The 18013-nt window shown below is 33.0% G+C and overlaps 2 protein-coding genes across 2 annotated transcripts; one reads left to right on the top strand and one right to left on the bottom strand.

Annotated features, from left to right (window-relative positions):
- The first annotated feature begins 3548 nt into the window (after positions 1–3548).
- On the top strand, positions 3549–12662 carry LOC132275897 (putative disease resistance protein RGA3). The gene is made up of 5 exons (XM_059777091.1): positions 3549–7414; positions 7580–7634; positions 9113–9274; positions 11427–11509; positions 12120–12662. The coding sequence occupies exon 1, from the start codon at positions 3549–3551 to the stop codon at positions 7383–7385; it is 3837 nt and encodes a 1278-aa protein (XP_059633074.1). The 3' UTR covers positions 7386–7414; positions 7580–7634; positions 9113–9274; positions 11427–11509; positions 12120–12662.
- LOC132275889 (uncharacterized) lies at positions 7716–16148 on the bottom strand. Its single transcript, XM_059777079.1, has 7 exons — positions 16054–16148; positions 15840–15960; positions 14599–14703; positions 13969–14099; positions 13543–13671; positions 13268–13390; positions 7716–7773 (listed from the first exon to the last, which is right to left on the bottom strand). Exons 1-7 carry the CDS (start codon positions 16146–16148, stop codon positions 7716–7718), a joined length of 762 nt encoding a protein of 253 aa, XP_059633062.1.
- Positions 16149–18013: the final 1865 nt, after the last annotated feature.

The following is an 18013-nucleotide window of genomic DNA, read 5'->3' as shown; positions in this document are numbered from 1 at the left end:
AAGATAGGATTGAATGATTGAAGAAGACAAGGTAGCATAACAATGTTGAACCTTGGGAACCCAATTTACGCGACTTGTCAACTTTAGAAAAAGAAAAAAATGGCTTGTGGGCTCTCATTTGTCATTAACATCTTAATTTTCACTCGCTTATGTCTGCTACTTTACTTCATTCTTTTAGCATTCAATTTCTTCAGGGCCTCGTTCTAAGTGATATCATTTTTATAATTGATAAATTTCGATGTCAAAGCAAGTTTGATCGAGTTGTAATTTTAAATTACCATATCAAGATTAAGATCGGCTTCAAAATTGAAAGGTTGTTTATACTGAGATTTATAAAAAATGAAAGAACAACACTTTATGAAGTTATTTCCCACTAACGACACTATACCTATATGGTATATTCTTCAAGTTACCAAAAACAAGGTTTTTCAAGTTTTCTAGAATTCTATCAAGTGAGAATTGGTACCAAGTTTGGGAACCGGTTCAAGAACCTTACCTACGAAGATTAAGTTCTATCATTTGGGAACCCGTTCCAAACATGGCTACCGGTACCAACTGCTGATACAGTTTAGGATTCTAGTTTCCTGTTCTGTTTAAAACTTCTTAGTTGGTTTAGAATACTACCAAAAGTCCTATGCACAAAATTTTCCTTTTCTTATGCATGTTTAGGTCTTTGAATATTCTATATAAACTTTAATTTTCATCTAAGTTTGTACGGCTTTTTCATTGCAACTTCAGATTTATTAAAACCCTTAGAAAGATATTTTTGCAGAAAGTCAAAGTTAATTTTTCTATCATTCTTTTTAGACCACACACATAAAAACAAGAGTAAGTTTAAAGTGTTGTTCAAATCCTAATCGTGATCAAAGTCTTACATCTACAACAATGAGAAGAAAAAAAAAAAACAGATCTACTTCTTTTACAAATTTAGATATTGAAGAATAGAGGTGAAGTGATTACACTTTGAAATGGTCAAAGCATTCGAGGAGTGTTGTTTGATCTACGAGCGATCCTTCTACAGAGAATAAGAGTAAGTCTGAGGTCAAGTGTTGTTAGACGGACGTCACAAAGCCAGATGATTGTCAACTATTGGTGTTTGGTAGAACAATACGGTGTGAACCTAAGTCAAAATCCATTATACTTTGTTTCAAATATAGTGGATCAGTTTACTTCGGGCTGCAGAGTCCACGAGATTTTATTCACGTATTTTACGAATTGGGGTTTTCTCGTTAAAAATACTAGTGTCATCCTAAATCTATTACTTTGCTTTATTTTATCTTAAGTAAGATTAATTGATTAATTACAAAAATAAGTAAAGTTAGAAAGACACATATCTGTTTCTAAAAATACAAAATTTTATAATCTCCCGCCGTATAAACTCACAAATTAGTATCAGAGGTTTTGATTGTTTTCAAATTTTTGTTTTCATATGCATTAATAGAAGGTAGTTCTAATCAAAGCGATCCTTTATTTGAAGGAAACAATTATAATTTTTGAAAATCAAATATGAGAGCCTATTTGCAAAATTCATGAGGTAAAATATAATTCCCCTAATTTTCAAAATGATATAAATAGGATTTAATTAATTATTTTATTGTATTTTAATTAATTATGTGGCTATTTACTTATGTGGCGATGTATTTATCTGTTATATGCCTAAATAATTTAATTAGTTGATGTGTTGTGTGTATATTATTTGTGTGATATGTTCTATGTGATTACTTGTGTATTTGTTTGAAATTATGTGCTACCTTAAATGTTTAATTGTTTGTTAATTTTATTTTGGTTTAAAAGGAATTGGATATAGATAGTAGTAATAGACCAAGCATTTGGGTTTTGGGTCACATGGACTATTTGGTAGGAGGTTTTATGGGTATGAATATTTACCTATAGATAGTTGTATATATATATTTATGGGGATATATGCATATATGGATAGTAATAATAATATTATTATTATTACTATTAAGTGCTTAATTTAACAACGAACTTCCAAAACTCACTAAAATTGAAAATAAAGTATAAAAAATTTTTAGAGCTTAATTTTAAGTGACCTAAAGATCACTTAATATTTTCTGTAAGTGGACTTTTTTGTTTGATAAAATTAAAAATTTTAAAAAATATATATTTTAGCCACCATATATAATAAAATAGCGAACACAAAGTTAAATAGCCACTAAATTAAGAGTTAAATGCCAGTAAGTGACCGTTCATAACTTATTCCGAAAATGCCCTTCTGAAAAATCTTTTATTCTGAAAGGAGAGTTTGTGGTGTGAGGCCTAAGAGGTTTGTGCTGTGACTGTTGAAACCATATGAGTATGTATGTGATTTTTGGGTGTCCCCGTTGGAGATCAGGCTAACAAATTATTATATAATCCAGAAAGCTCAACCAATCACACAACTTAACAAATAACTAAATATATTAATTTTATTTAATTTTTTACTTAAATATCAGGTTGTGTTTGGCAAGATTATGTATTCCTGGACCAAATAAATATGAATTGTTTTTGTCTTCTTCCATGAGTCGTGTGTGGACCAATACCCAGTTGAGGAGACTTTTCACATGCTTTTGTCGGCCAATGTACATAATTACACACCACTACACCAGCTGTGAACCAATTATTCTTTCTTTTAGCTTTCAATCAATTTTGTCAAGGGAATTGAATATTGAGTTTCTCAATCTTAAATTTTGAGGGGCCTACTCTACAGCAGCACGAAGAAACTAGTACATAATCATGCTAAAAATGATGCAACATATTTTTTTTGGTTAAAAAAATGAAAAAAAAAATATATGCACAAAGAAACTAGTACATAATAATGCTAAAAATGATGCAACACATTTTTTTTGGTTAAAAAAATGAAAAAAAAAATATATGCACAAAGAAACTAGTACATAATAATGCTAAAAATGATTGCAACACATTTTTTTGGGTTAAAAAATGAAAAAAAATATATATTTTTTTTCTTGAATTTACAAATAGATTTAACTATTATTTTTTATGAACAATATCAAAGTAATCAGGATGTATAGTGTCATTTTCGTCAGGAATTTATGTAGTACCTAATGCAATTATTTTACATTGTGAATGCAATAATATTAAATTATTAATATAATAATTTTAATTTAATAATGTAACAAATATATAAATGTATTAATTTATTTTTTTTAAAGTGTTATGCAAATAACGAAATAATAATATGCTATTGTTTGATATAAATATATTGCATAATTGTTTCTTATTTTATAACATAGTTGTGTTCTAATGTTACTTAAGTAATTGCAAAATTACTCTGGTGTGAAAGTGCTGAAACATGCCATGAAACTTCCAGAATATTTAAACACTAATTAACCTTACAAATGCATAATTTCAGTCTATTGACTTCTCTCTTCATTTTTTTTTGTAATTCTCTCCTGTTAGGACCCAGTCGAAGGAGACTAGTCTTGGCATAAAGATAGATTTGAATGATTGAAGAAGACAAGTAGCGTAACAATGTTGAAACTTGGAACCCAACTTACACGTCTTGTCCACTTCAGAAGAATAAAAAAATGGCTTGTGGGCTCTCATTTGTCAACATCATCGTAATTTTCACATGCTTCTGTCTGCAACTTTACTTCATTCTTTTAGCATTCAGTTTTCTCAATCCTTTCAATTTCATCGAGGCCTCATTCTACCGCTGCACAAAGAAACTATTCAGCATCTATTCCAAAGAAATGGCACAAGCACTTGCGAGTGAAATTGTCAAGAAGTTGGGTTCCACCCTTCTCCAAGAGATGGGACTTGTGTGGGGGATGAAGGATGAACTTGTCAAACTCAGAAACACGGTTTCCACAATCGGAGCTGTTCTTGCTGATGCAGAGGAGAAGCAAGACACAAGCAAAGAGGTTGCAGACTGGCTCGAGAAGCTCAACGATGCATTTTATGATGCTGATGACGTGCTCGATGACTTCTCCACCCGTGTTCTCCAACGCCAGGTTATGACTCGGAACAAAAGGCCAAAGAAGGTACGCAATTTCTTCTCAAGCTCAAATCAGCTTATTTTCAGTAGTAAGTTGGCTCATGACATCAAGGCCGTTAGGGAGAGACTAGATGCAATTGCAGAAGATAAGAAAAAGTTTCACCTCACTGAACGACTTCTAAATCAGCAGCGAATTGAGAGTAATAAGAGGGAGGAGACTCACTCTCTTGTTCATGCAGAAAATGTTATTGGGAGGGATAGTGATAAAATGGAAATCATACAACTTTTATTGGAAAGCAACATTCAAGATCAAAATGTGTCAGTTGTTTCATTAGTTGGAATTGGGGGACTAGGAAAGACCACACTTGCACAGTTAGTATACAACGACGAGAGGGTCACTAAACATTTTGAACTTAAGATGTGGGTGTGTGTTTCTGACATTTTTGATGTGAAACTCATCACAGAAAAGATCATAGAGTCTGCAACAGGCAAAACACCAGAAAACCTTTTGATGGATAAATTGCAAGAAAAGCTTAGTGAAAAAATTACTGAAAAGAAATTTTTACTTGTGTTGGATGATGTGTGGAATGAGAATCGTGACAAATGGTTAAAATTGATAGATTTGATGATGGGTGGTTCAAGAGGAAGTAAAATTTTACTAACTACACGGGCCGAGTTGGTTGCAAATGCTTCAGGGACAAATTCACTATTTTTTGTAAAAGGCTTGTCTGAGGAGGAGTCATGGTGTTTATTTGAGAAAATGGCATTTAAACAAGATAAAAAGTCAGTGAATACAATTCAAGTAACAATCGGCAAGGAAATTGTCCAGAAGTGTAAGGGAGTCCCTCTTGCCATAAGGGCTATCGGAAGCCTACTGTATACTAGAGATACAGATGATGAGTGGTTGCTTTTTAAAAAGAATGATTTGTCAAAAATAGTTGAAAAAGATGATGTTATTTTTCCAATACTAAAATTCAGTTATGATTACCTTCCTTCGGAGCTGAAGAGATGTTTTGCATTTTGTTCCTTATATTTGAAAGATCAAAAAATTGATAAACAAGAGTTAATCAAATTGTGGATTGCAGAGGGATTCATTCAGGCTGAAAATCAATCGTTGGAGGATGTTGGTAATTCATATTTTATGAATTTACTGAGGAGGTCCCTTTTTCAAGATGTGGAAATAGATAATTGGGGTGATATAATAAGTTGCAAAATGCATGATTTTGTCCACGACCTTGCACTCTCAGTTGGGAGGTCCAGATTTTTCACGGTGAATTCATATGTAGAAAATGTTACGGAAAGAACTCGGCATGTGTCAGTTGATTACGGTGTAAATTCATCACAAAAAATTTCAACCCAATTGGTTAGAGCTAAAAAGTTACGGACATTAATTGGGAATGGTGAAGAAGTTGGATTTTTTGATAAATTAATTCATGAAGGGAATTTTAAAAGGTTTCGTGTATTGGATTTGCATTCGGCAAATATTAAGATTGTGCCGAGTTACATAAGCAAGATGAAGCATTTAAGGTATCTTGATCTAGACAGAAATGCACTTATCAAGACTTTGCCAAGTTCAATAACCATGTTACAAAATTTGCAAACCTTAAAACTCAATCGGTGCTGGAGGCTTGAAGAATTGCCAAGAGATTTTAAAAGATTGGTCGGCCTTAGACATCTTGAGCTTGACGACTGTGTTTCCTTGAGAAACATGCCGCATGGATTGGGTGAGTTGACGTCTCTTATGACGTTAACATTGTTTGCAACGGATTCAAAAAGCCGACTGAGTGAATTGCAGAGTCTAAGCAATCTACGGGGAAGGTTAAGAATTGAACTTCGACGTAGTAGGGATTCATCTGGCCACAGGTGGTTACCAAAAGCAACAGCACAGGGAATAATTGAGGGGGCAAACTACTTGAGGACCACAAAATACCTCAAGTCCCTGCGATTAAATGATGGGGAGGAGTTATTGTTGGAAGCCCTACGTCCACACCCAAATTTAAAGGAGCTGCAAATAGGGAATTATGGAGGAGTGAGTTACCCAAGTTGGATGATGGTTGGCGAAATTGGCTTATCCCTTCCAAGTCTAGTCCGAATTTATATGTCCCTCTGTGACCGATGTAAACATCTTCCACCATTTGGGGAACTTCCTTCTCTCCAATTTCTTAGTGTTGAATTCATGGGATCCTTGGAGTACATAGACATAGACATGCATACTGGCAATGACTGCCTCTCTTCATCAGCAACATCAACATCCTTCCCTTCGCTGAAAGAACTCCGACTCTCTAAATTGGATAATTTGAAGGGATGGTGGAGGAGCGAAGCAGAAGAAGGAGCAGCCCAACAGCAACAACAGCTTCTATCATTCCCAAATCTCGTCACAATTCATATATCCGAGTGTCCCTCATGGAAACATCTTGCACCATTTGGGCAACTTCCTTCTCTCCAATTTCTTATGCTTGATCGCATGGAATCCTTGGAGTACATAGGTGACGAAGCAACAACATCCTTCCCATCTCTCAAAGAACTCGAATTCAGTTATTTGCCTAAATTGAAGGGATGGCGGAGGAGCGAAGCAACAGCAACCACAACTTGTTCACCAGCCCAACACCAACATCATCATCAGCTAATTTTATCGTCATTTCCTTCTCTTTCCCAATCAATCATCGCTGGGTGCCCCAATCTGAAATCGGTGCCTTTTCTGCAACCATGTCTTGAAACCCTAAAACTCGATGCGGTCGGCGAGAAGCTAGTGCAACAACTGTTAATGATGACGGTGACCCCAACAACACTCGCAACCTCGTCCTCTTCTTCTTCTTCTTCTTCTTCTTCTTCGCTTCTTCCTCTTTCCAAATTAAAGTGTCTATCTTTATCTGACATTGATGATCTGGTTACTCTGCCTAAGGAGTCGTTTCGAAGCCTCACTTCTCTCCAGAAGCTTAAGATTTATGGTTGTGAAAATCTAACCTCTCTGTCAGAAGGACTGCCACATCTCACCGCCCTCCATTCCTTGTCTATCAAGGTCTGCGAAATGCTTGATCTGTTAGACAAGGATGACGGCTTGCAATTTCAAGGCCTCAAGTACCTGACGGATCTCAAAATCCAAACTGTTCCGAAGTTGGTATCTCTTCCTGCGGGGCTTGAACATGTTACCACTCTGCAACAACTATATATTGAATTCTGTGAGAATTTGACGGTTTTGCCCGAGTGGATAGGCAACCTCTCATCACTCCAACAACTTTCCATTATTGGCAACCACCCCGAATTGACATCGCTGCCAGATGGAATACATCAGCGTGCTGAACGTGGTGCACTACAACTCATCTTTGAACAAAAGAGTGAACGGTGTGCCAAAATATTTCTTGATAGATTGCTGAAAAAAAGAGAGCGGAAGATTGACCAAAGATTGCTCACATCCCAAATGTATTGATCTATTAAACCAGAACAATGACATACAAGGTAAATTGGTATCTATTCTGAATTTTTTAAAACCACTAAAGTTTAAACTCCATCTTATTCTTCTCTTTTCTTCATTGACGTTCAATTGATTTTTTTATCATCTTATTCTTCTCTCTTGTTCATTATCCTTCAATTTCAATTGATCTTTTATTTTTTATGGGACAGGCACACATTTCATCCGACAAATTGCAACAACTCAGTAAATATCCTCTCTTTTCTTGTACTACTACTTTCCTTCTCTTTTTCTTTGTTTTTTCTTCTTTCTAATCAAGACGTATTGTCAAAACTTTAAAAATCATGACTAGAAGAAACTAACTATTGAACCAGAAGACTGATTTACCAAGTCTGGAGGACCATTGCTACAAATAAAAATAAGATTGCAACAACTCAGTAATTATTTTCTCGTCTTGTACTTCTTTCTTCCTCTTCTTCTTTGTTTCCCATTTTTATTTACACACGCGTGCATATATATAAATGTTTTTTGCTTGGGCAATTTCCATTGATGGAGATATAGAAAGAAGATAGATACTTTTGTATTTGTCCTTCCCCATTATCTTATTGTTTCTTTTTTACCTTCTCAGGAACTGTCTCACTGTTCAGTTTCTGCATATGTTGTGGGGCACCTTGATGAGTAAATTATTGGATTAATTTTACAGCCTTGTTCTTTTTCCTATTCGTATTTGTTTCAATCTAAAAGGCGAGACATTTTAGTAGCTTAATTTTTTTATTTTTTTTTCACTTTTATGCAGCACCTTGTGAAATTTTTAGGTTTTTCCTACTCTGTTAACTTAAAATTGTTAAGGGCAAAAAATATATCATCTAACAAAATGAAAAATGGAACTATCATTCTCTTAATTGTTGTGAAATAATTGTGTAAAATTGTAGAATAGAAAGAAAATGATTTGGATAACTGATTCGAGGCAGGGTCTAGCAGACTTTTCATGGTATGTATTAGGTTATGGTAATTATGCTTATAAGATATAACGAAACTAGTCGCCATTGAAGGTGGAATTTTCATTTTAACTTGAAAACCCTGATCGGTTGATGATTTCCTAGTTATTGTCAGTTTGGATACAGATCTTGTGCCTTGGACAGGTAGAGGGGTACAAGAGAAGGCCTAGTTATCTGTATATATGGGTACAGATCTTGTTTTAATTGTCAGTTTGGACATGGTCAATATGTTGAATTGTTAGCATTAGTTGCATTGGTGGCATTTGAAATTTAAAACTTGACCATGTTGCAACTCCCTTTTAGAAGTCTGAAATAGAGTGGTGTTGGAGGTTAGCTTACTTGAGGACCTCCCCTTTTTTCATTGTTCCAATGATTTTAGTCCTCAATTTACTTTTGGTACATTAATAGTACCCATTAAATATATTATTTTCTTCTTTCTTTTTTTGACAAGTATGTCACACTCATGCTCCCACAATTGCCCCTTTATGGGACTTGAACGCTCAACGTTCCACTTTAAAAGTAAAGGACATACCACTAGACCTAAGCTTTTAATTAATTGTAAATATATCTGTATCACATTGTCAAAATTAGATACGTCTTTCTCATAGTTATGTCATTAATATTTCTAATTTCCCATCTAATTTTCTTGCATTTATTTCTTATTAGTTATGTCTGGAATGACTGTTTATGCTGGTTTTTATAAGATTTGTACTCCTAAGAAAGGTAAATATGTCTTTGTCTCTGCAGCATCTGGTGCAATTTTTCAGCTCGTTGAGCAGTTTGCAAAGTTGATGGGGTGCCATGTTGTTGGAAGTGCTAGAACTAAAGAAAAGGCGAGTCTTATCTCAGTAGCATTTCATCTTTTTCACTAGCCATTTCTTGGTGGATGCTTTGTTGGATATCGTCAAGGTAATGCTTCAGTCACATATTTGACAGTCTTCATTAACCATGGGCATCCTCATATTGTTATGTATATTATATAGTCATTCAAAACTTACAACTGAAAGTTAATTCCATATGAGATAAATTGCAGTACTATGACCCCTGTTGTAGTCTTTTTCTTTTTTCTTTTTTTTTTTCTTTTTTTTTTTTTTTTCCCAACTCTAAATTGTCCTTGAATCGTTTTCCCTGCAATAATACTTGAATGTCTTTGACACATTGGTATCTGACATTTTTCAATAAATAATTTCAAAACCGCATATAATTCAGATATTCAGCCCATCTGTGTTTCTCTTCCCACTTCATGGTTTTACTATTCATGGACTCCGAATTTTTCTTGTAACTTGTGCCTGTCTCATTCATTAAAAATATTGAGGTTTTGTTTGAATTGATAATTTAATATGATGGAAATTGAGATTCGATTGACAAATATTGACTACTGGAGTAAAAGTGGGAGAGATGGGAGAAATGATAAGAGTAGTAGGAGAATTACCAACTTCTCTGTGCAATGAATGGTTTCATGGGATGAATTTCAAATAACTCCTGTCACCTTGTTAAACCATCCATGGATATTGTTGAATTCCAATTTCTAGCTACAACACTGAATTACCAAATTGAAATCCATTTGTTTAAAATCCATCAATCAAAAGTCAGCCTAATAGACATCAGCTATTTGTATGCCGGCGGTTAACGTAACTGCTACATACCTGTTCTAGAATAATAGAAACTAGATTGACAATTTTCAAAAGGAAAATATAGATATTTTAGCTTCACTAAATATATTCTTTATGGATTTATTTCGTCTGAGCTAAAATATTTTGGTTATATGATTCAATCCTCAACAATAGCTAATCTGTTAGTTTTGCTTTTATTTTGAGTAAAGTTGATCTGTTGAAGAACAAGTTTGGGTTTGATGATGCGTTCAATTACAAAGAAGAGCATGACTTGGTTGCAGCTTTGAAACAGTCAGTACTTTTATTTTTCATATTGAAGTCCAAAATTTTGCCAATGGCGTGACTTGGACGCCTTGTTAGTCATTCTGTTACATATCCATTGCTTACAAAAAGACATGCCATCAGTTGTGACAATGGCTTGCACTTTTTGAAATGGCCCTGTTTTCAGGATTATGTCCTTTTGATCTTTACTTAGATGGTTGGTGGTCACATAGAACTCTAGAATAAATACCAACTTAAAATATTTTGAATTTTGGTTTGCAACATGTATAGAACAAGAAATTAAGCAAGTGCAGTAAAACAAATCAACAAGAAAGAGGGCAGAAAATTTTAAATTCAGTAATTTGTGATCATCTATATAGTTGAACAATAAAATTATTTTTATAGGTTATATAATTTGTACAAATGTTTGTCCCTCTAATTGCAAATCTGAGATTGGTTTTACCATATAAAATAATTGTTTGTATGGGAATCATTTACTCAGCAATTGAAAATTGTAGTATCAGATTATAATATTTGAAATTTTGTTTTAAAGCATGCAAGAAACAAGAAATTAATAACAAGAACAAAGTAGAGGACTGTATTATATGGTTCATCGGTTGGCCTACATTATCTAGGCAATCTTTAGTGAATAAATCCAATAGATGAAGAAATAATCTAGTAATATAGCAGCTTCCTTTATCACACAAAAGAGTCCGCACACTATTTCATCTCAACTCTCTTTGTTCTTCAGCTTTTGCTACGCATCTGTATCGTTGTGGCAAGATAAAGGTATATCCTCTAAACATCATATTGAAAAGCAAAAATGAACGATTAAGGATACAAGACATCTCCTACTTGTAAACTAAGATTCTTGAAAATTAGATTTAAAGGATAGTACCACCATAATAATGTAAAACTATTTCAACATTAGCACTATTTCAATTAATCATGTCCCTGCATATGTAAAAAAAAAAAAAAAAAAAAAAAATTAAATGGGGTTTATTGCAAAACGCTAAAAGTCAAGCGGATTAATGCAATTCTCCCATAATTATAGATGCTTTTTTAACTTCACTAAAACTGTCTTTGCTGATTTTATTTATTTTGGGTGAAAAGGGGGTCCACAAGATTCGATTCTAAACAACAACTAATCTCTATTTATTTATGTCTTTATTTATTTTGAATATAAGGTTGATTTATTGAAGAACAAGTTTGGTTCGGATGGGGTTTTCAATTACAAGGAAGAGGACAACTTGGATGCTGCTTTGAAAAGGTCAGTACCTACATAATGCAAATGGAATTCTAAAATATTGTGTTATAAGTGTACTTTTCTTTGCAAATTCATCATTCTAAATGGGCTAAAATGGCTTTTGTGTATGTTAATTTACTCTAGAAAAACGCTTTAATTAAAAATCCGAAAGTGATTTAATTGTATGGTACTAGCATTCATGGTAATCATTTTAGCTAAAAGTAATGTCCCATAGACATTAGCAGCTTTTGGTTTAAAGAATGAATGAAAGAGAAAGTAATCATAGAGCTAGGAAGAAAATGAAAAGGAGCAAGAACTCCTTTGAAGAGCATGCTTTAGTTCATGATCAACCCCCATTTGAACTAAAGATGTTACTGCTTAGGTATGCAAGGCTTATTAGATAGGCCTATAGGTCAAAGTAAAACAGTTTTGGCCATTAATGGCCACTTCAGGTCATCAATGACCTTAATTGTTTCACTTTGACAAATAGGCGTAACTAGTTCGCCTGAATATCACGACTCTTCAAAATAACATAGTAGTAATGTCTTAGGCAATCATTATATATGTGTTGCAAAAGTGCTTCAAACACTGAACACAGTCGGTGACTAATTGTTGTGCATGATAACTTTGACAGTACTGGGGAAAGATGCTAGATGCAATGCGCTTCAACATGTGAATTCACGGCCGCATTTGCTGTGTGTGCGTAAATGCTCTCCCAATACAATCTTGATAAACCTGATGGAGTGAAGAACCTGTCGAACCTCATTTACATGCGAGTGAGTTGCTTGGGGAGGATTCGCTGTTTCCTAGCACTATTCCCTCTATTCCAAATTCTTGGATTTTGTTCTGCCTATAAGAGAAGTAAAAGTAGTGTATGTGGAAGACATTGATGAGAGTGGCCCTACATCTCTTGTAGGACCTTTTTAGTGGGCGCAGTGTTCTTTTACAATTAATTGTAGTTGCTCATGAATGATTCCACATTCTGATTTAACCGGGCTCACGCGTAAAGCCCAGTTGCACTGTGTAAGGCCCATAATCTAACCGGGCTCACGCGTGATGTTGGGCTGGCCCTGTAAGATAGGGAGTTTGTCGGCTCATCTACCAAAATCTGCAAGAGCAATGCATGGACTATTTGTGCTTTTGTTAGTTGAACTGCCGTTAATATTTTTTAAAGTAATTTTTCATCTGACTAATAATAATAGTTTTAAAATTATTTTTATTATTAAAGTATTTTTAATAATTATCAAACACATCTAAACTAATTTTAAAATAAAATTTATATAAAAATTAAAATTTATATAAATATACATTCACATTGGTCCAATGCTGATGCTAATGGTCTCCTCTGCAGCAAAATTGAAAAGACAAAATTGCTAATGTCTGTTTACCCAAAACGAGTTTTGAAAGCTAAAAAATTTAGCTTTGAAAGCTCTCTATAAAAACTAAAATTGAAAACTATTAAAATGCTTTTAATTTAATAGTTACCGAATATAACATAATTTTAAATTAAAAAAATTATATAAATATACATATTCACATTTGTTCAATGCTAATCGTCTCCTCATTGCAGCAAAATTGAAAAGACACGATGGACCTACGTTCTCAGCGTTGTCTCCATGCTTTCCACTTCCTGACAACAAAATAATCGTTTTCGGACCAAATTTAGTACCTAAATTCATCTCAATGATCCATATATATATATGTGTGTATGTATGTAATGTTTCAATGTTTCTTGCGGCATTATTATTCAATATTAGTACCAGAATATATGTACACACATACCTCACACCAGTATAGGTAAAGAATCCAAGTCCCAAATTTCCAAAGATAGCGCCTAAGTTTTGAAGAACCCTGCTTCGTGATGAAACCTTTTCCACCAACTCATCCTTACTTCTAAAATTAGTCCTGCAAAAGCAAAGTAATACCAGCAAGTATGAGAGCATAAAACCATTTCTAAAATAAAGCTACGTAAATTGGCGCTCGGGAGTTCCAATTCGAAGAACAGTAACACAAATGTTAATTTTGTTAAACCTAACATAAGACTTTTCAAAAGCAACCCCTTACAAGAAAAATTCAATGTCTTCATAGCGGCTAATGACAAGAACTCCATTTTCACGACAGCACATGCCCACTGCACTGATACGCTTTCCAATTGGAAGAATTTCATCTTCCCGTCACTGACAAACCTACAAAGGAAGAGAGAGTGCATGTGATTATTAGCAGGGAAAAAAAAACTCAAGAATATTAGGGTCTGTTTGGTTTGCAATTTTTAAAAAAGTTCTCAAAAATTTTTAAAATAGATAATAGTTTTCAGAAAACTATAAAATTGAAAACAGAAAACTGTTTCCATAATTCCAAATCAAGTATACCCTTAGTTTTCTTATAAAGAAACAGAGGGAAATAGAAATTTTTTGAAACGTACAGGGAACCCATGTTTACTGGGTTTCGAGATGTCTGTAATCAAACGGTTGACCGGCTCACACGTTCCATAGGTTATCTCAAGAGGTATTACATCACTCAAAATGTGAGGATAGGAACCTGACATGAAATCCAGCTTCACAACAATGTAATCCAAAGGAGGCTTTTGACGACCTTCAACAAGAATAAAAGGGACCTGCATAAAAGTTGGAACCAAAACCAGGTACACAAAATTAATCAAATATGAAAGGCAGTATGTTCCATTCACCAGATATTTACATATTTTAGAATGCCTTTGGAGTGTCCAAATAATACTTCTGTATATATGTACTATAAATATAAGAAGCAACATTTTTTTTTTTTAATTGGTACTTACACACACATGTCTTTTTTAAAACTTAAACCCTTGATCTCTCTTTAGAAAGTAAGAGGCGGATACCGCAAGGCCATTGACCTGTTGGTTACTAGGCAACATATATGGACTATCTAGTAGGCCAAACATGTGCAGAAGTTACAAGAGTTTTTCTATTTCATCATATGTCTAATAAATCTCAAATTAGTAATTTTTGCAGTATCAAGTCTAAGGTTTAACTACTCTTGGGTGCAAATAATTCCTTGTAGTGAGAGAGGGAGGGGTATCAAATAGGGAAAAAAAAAATACAAAGAGGATTTCAACAGTGGAATTACGAACATACCTTTTTAAATGGAACCCAACAACGTTTTTTATGAAATTCCTCCATGCGTGTGCTTAATTCAGAAATTGGCAGAAATAAGTCTCTCCAATCTTTAGAGAAGTACTTCTATATGGAGAGGAAAATAGCACAATAATCAGTGAAGGTACGGATTTAAAAAGATTCAAATGTATTCAACGAAAATAAAAAGATTAAAATGCATGATAATAAAATAATACAAACTATATTTATCTATGCGCCTTTTTTTTCCTTCTCTTTTGTTACCAAAGAGAACTAAAAGGGAATTTCAATTAAAGAAAAGTAGACTGTCATTGAAGGAACAAAATCCTCTCCTGCGCTATAGGAGGACCTGTCCGAGCCGGCGAGTTAAAATGGTGAAAGTTAAAAATTAAAAAAACAAAACTTTTGTATATACATACAGAATAAGGAGAAAGTTGAGATGTACGTTAGGAAAATGTTGTGATGCAAAGCCAACTTCCCAACATTTTCCTAACATTTATCCCAAAATAACGAAAAAGTTGAGATGTACAATAAGGAAAAAGTTGGATGTACCAAGATATATTTATTTATGTATTTATATAAAAAGTAACTTAATGGGGTGAATTTTGTTCTGGCTTGTTTGGGTAGTGACGTGGTGAACGCCACCGGCTCGAAGGACTGTAAAAAAACGAAACTTTTGTATATACATATAGAAAAAGGAGAAAGTTGAGATGCACATTAAAAAATTGTTGTGATACAAAGTCGACTTCTCAATATTTTTCTAACATGTATTCCAAAGTAATAAGGAGAAAGTTGGATGTACCAAGATATATTTATTTATGTATTTGTATAATAAGTAACTTAATGGGGTGAATTTTGTTCTGACTTATCAAAACTTCTACAGCGTTGGAGAGGAGAGGATTTTGTTTCCCACAGAGATTTTGGCTTAGTGCCAAAACTCAAATTTGGAGCTTTTAAGGCCAGGCACATTAATGTGAAACAATTCAAAACTAGACTCCTACATTACGGCTTACCAGTTAACCAAAAAAAAAAAAAAACTCCTACATTATCCTGTATGTATGTTTACATCATTATCACATCAGCCCTATTAACATAAAATTAGTAGAATTTGTCATTACTCTGTGTGTATATATATATATTAATTATATAGAATCACACAATCTATGTATAATAATAGTATTTATAATTAACATGAAGATATATGCAACAATATTGTTTAAAATTAGATAAGTACACATACGTACATAGAAAGTTCTATGAATCGCAACAGCTGCCTTGCCGGACAAGGAAATACAGTAATGATCGGCGGACTTGGCCTCAACTATACCGCGAACGAAGACGAGCCTTCCAGCAGTGGAGCTGGAGCTGTCAAGGAGGGATTGTAGATCAGATATGGCAACAGATTCGACTTCGTCCCTTAGTTTGGGCTTGACATGCTCACTGTAAAACCGTGATCACTCGAAGCACGGCCATGCCGCCAAAGCCATAGCCAACCCCGCTACGATTGCACCGTTGCCGGCGGTTCCAACTGATTCCCTCGGCGCCGTCGGCATCTTTTCTTAATCTCTCTTCTTATTGTATGCATGTCAGCATGTATCTTTTTGTATGTACATGTGTCTATATATATATTATTTATATATAGGAGTAAAACATAAATAAATATATTCTTTCCTTCTGTAATTAAATTTTTAATACTATATATTTCCTTTTTCAATTAAAATTCTTTTTTTATTGAATTCTAATGTATTCTAATACCTATATTAATATCAACTAAATAAATATTAATATATTCCCTTCTCTAATTAATTTTTTTAATACTATATACTTTCTTCACTAATTAGAATTCTTTTTTATTGAATTCCAATGTTTCCTACTACCTCTATTATTATTAACTAAATTTTTTTAATGTTATATATTTTCTTCTCTAACTAAATTTCCTTAAATATTAATATAATTTTAAATGAATAGAAGAATTTTAAATTTGCTCAATTGAATTAGTAGAAAAATTTAAAATTCGAAACTCAATTTTTATTTTATTTTAATTAAAATTAAAATTAGTGATTTTGCTTCATTAAAATTAAAATTGAAATTGAAATACTTGTACTTTCAATAATGTAATAGTATAGATATAAAAGACGAGTCCCTACTATGGTTGATTAGTAAGAAAAATTTTAGGGAGTTTGATTTTAAGCTTTAATAGTATAAAGAGCATAATTGTAAGTTTATAAAATTTTCTTAAAAAATTATTTTTTAAAATAAAAAATATTTTTTTTTTTTATGGTTACCTATTTTAAGAACATATAAATAATAAATATTTACCTGGGGTATCTTATCATCGAATTAGTTGATTATCGATCAAAGCTGATCTTTATAGTTGGCAGGGATCTGAGAGATAAGCCCTTGAGATCTCGTTTTTTAACCGCACTCCATTACATGTGTTGTGGAATTGATACATGCACTCTAAAAAAAAAAAAAAAAACCCTCAAATATTTCCTTGAATGAGTGGTCCTCTTATGATTGTCATATTTACCAGATGTGTATATTCATATGATTTTGATGTACAAATTAAAATACTTGTGCATTGCTAACAAAATTCAATGAATAATGGACAAACTGATGTTATTATTGCGAGGCACATAGATGGAGGTCATAACTCATAGCATTTATAATGTAAAATAATTTCAATAAAATAAAATAAAAAAGAAAAAAAATACATTGTATGATGAAATTGTGATACTGCAGAATGCTAATTCAATTGTGCACGAATATATCATATATGTCAAAACAACATTGTTTTGCATTTTAAATTTCATTAGTAAATGTGGTAGAATTGAATCGCAAGTATCAAAGAAGAAAACGTACATAAATTTAAAGAGTGAGCTTCTACACGGAAACGAAGACCTCTAAGAACAAATATTGGACCAAAATGAAAAAGCGGAAAAGAAAAAAAAATACGCATATAATCTTAGCCCATATGATAGGAAAAGGAAATTGAATATTTTTCATAATTAAAGTGATTTTTAAACTTTTAGATAATAATATATTTTTAAGTATTTTTATTGTTAATTTTACAATAATACCCTTTAATAAAATATTTTTATTTTTGATAATGGCCGTGTTTATCAAAAAAAAAAAAAATGATAAAATTGTCTTTATAAAAGAATTTAAAGATAAAATTGTCTATAAGAAAACAATTACCACACAAAAAAGATAGTTTTAAAAGCTGGAATTTTCACTAATAAGAAACTCACATACTCATTTGTCATGGTTGAATTCTCACCATCCACATTAGAAGGTAGAGAATATACTACTCTACAACGACCTTAGGTAGTTTGGTGGTAAAAACTAGAAAATTTAGTTCTTTCTTTTTTCAGATTGAGAATATATAAATAACAAAATAATTACATAAAATTATAGT

The sequence above is a fragment of the Cornus florida genome, unplaced genomic scaffold (genome assembly GCF_030987335.1).
Source record: "Cornus florida cultivar Cherokee Brave unplaced genomic scaffold, ASM3098733v1 CherokeeBrave_3.0.0_Hap2_Chr01, whole genome shotgun sequence".
Taxonomy (NCBI): Eukaryota; Viridiplantae; Streptophyta; class Magnoliopsida; order Cornales; family Cornaceae; genus Cornus; species Cornus florida.
The sequence above is the reverse complement of the archived record's forward strand: the minus strand, read 5'-3'. Positions and strand labels throughout refer to the sequence as shown.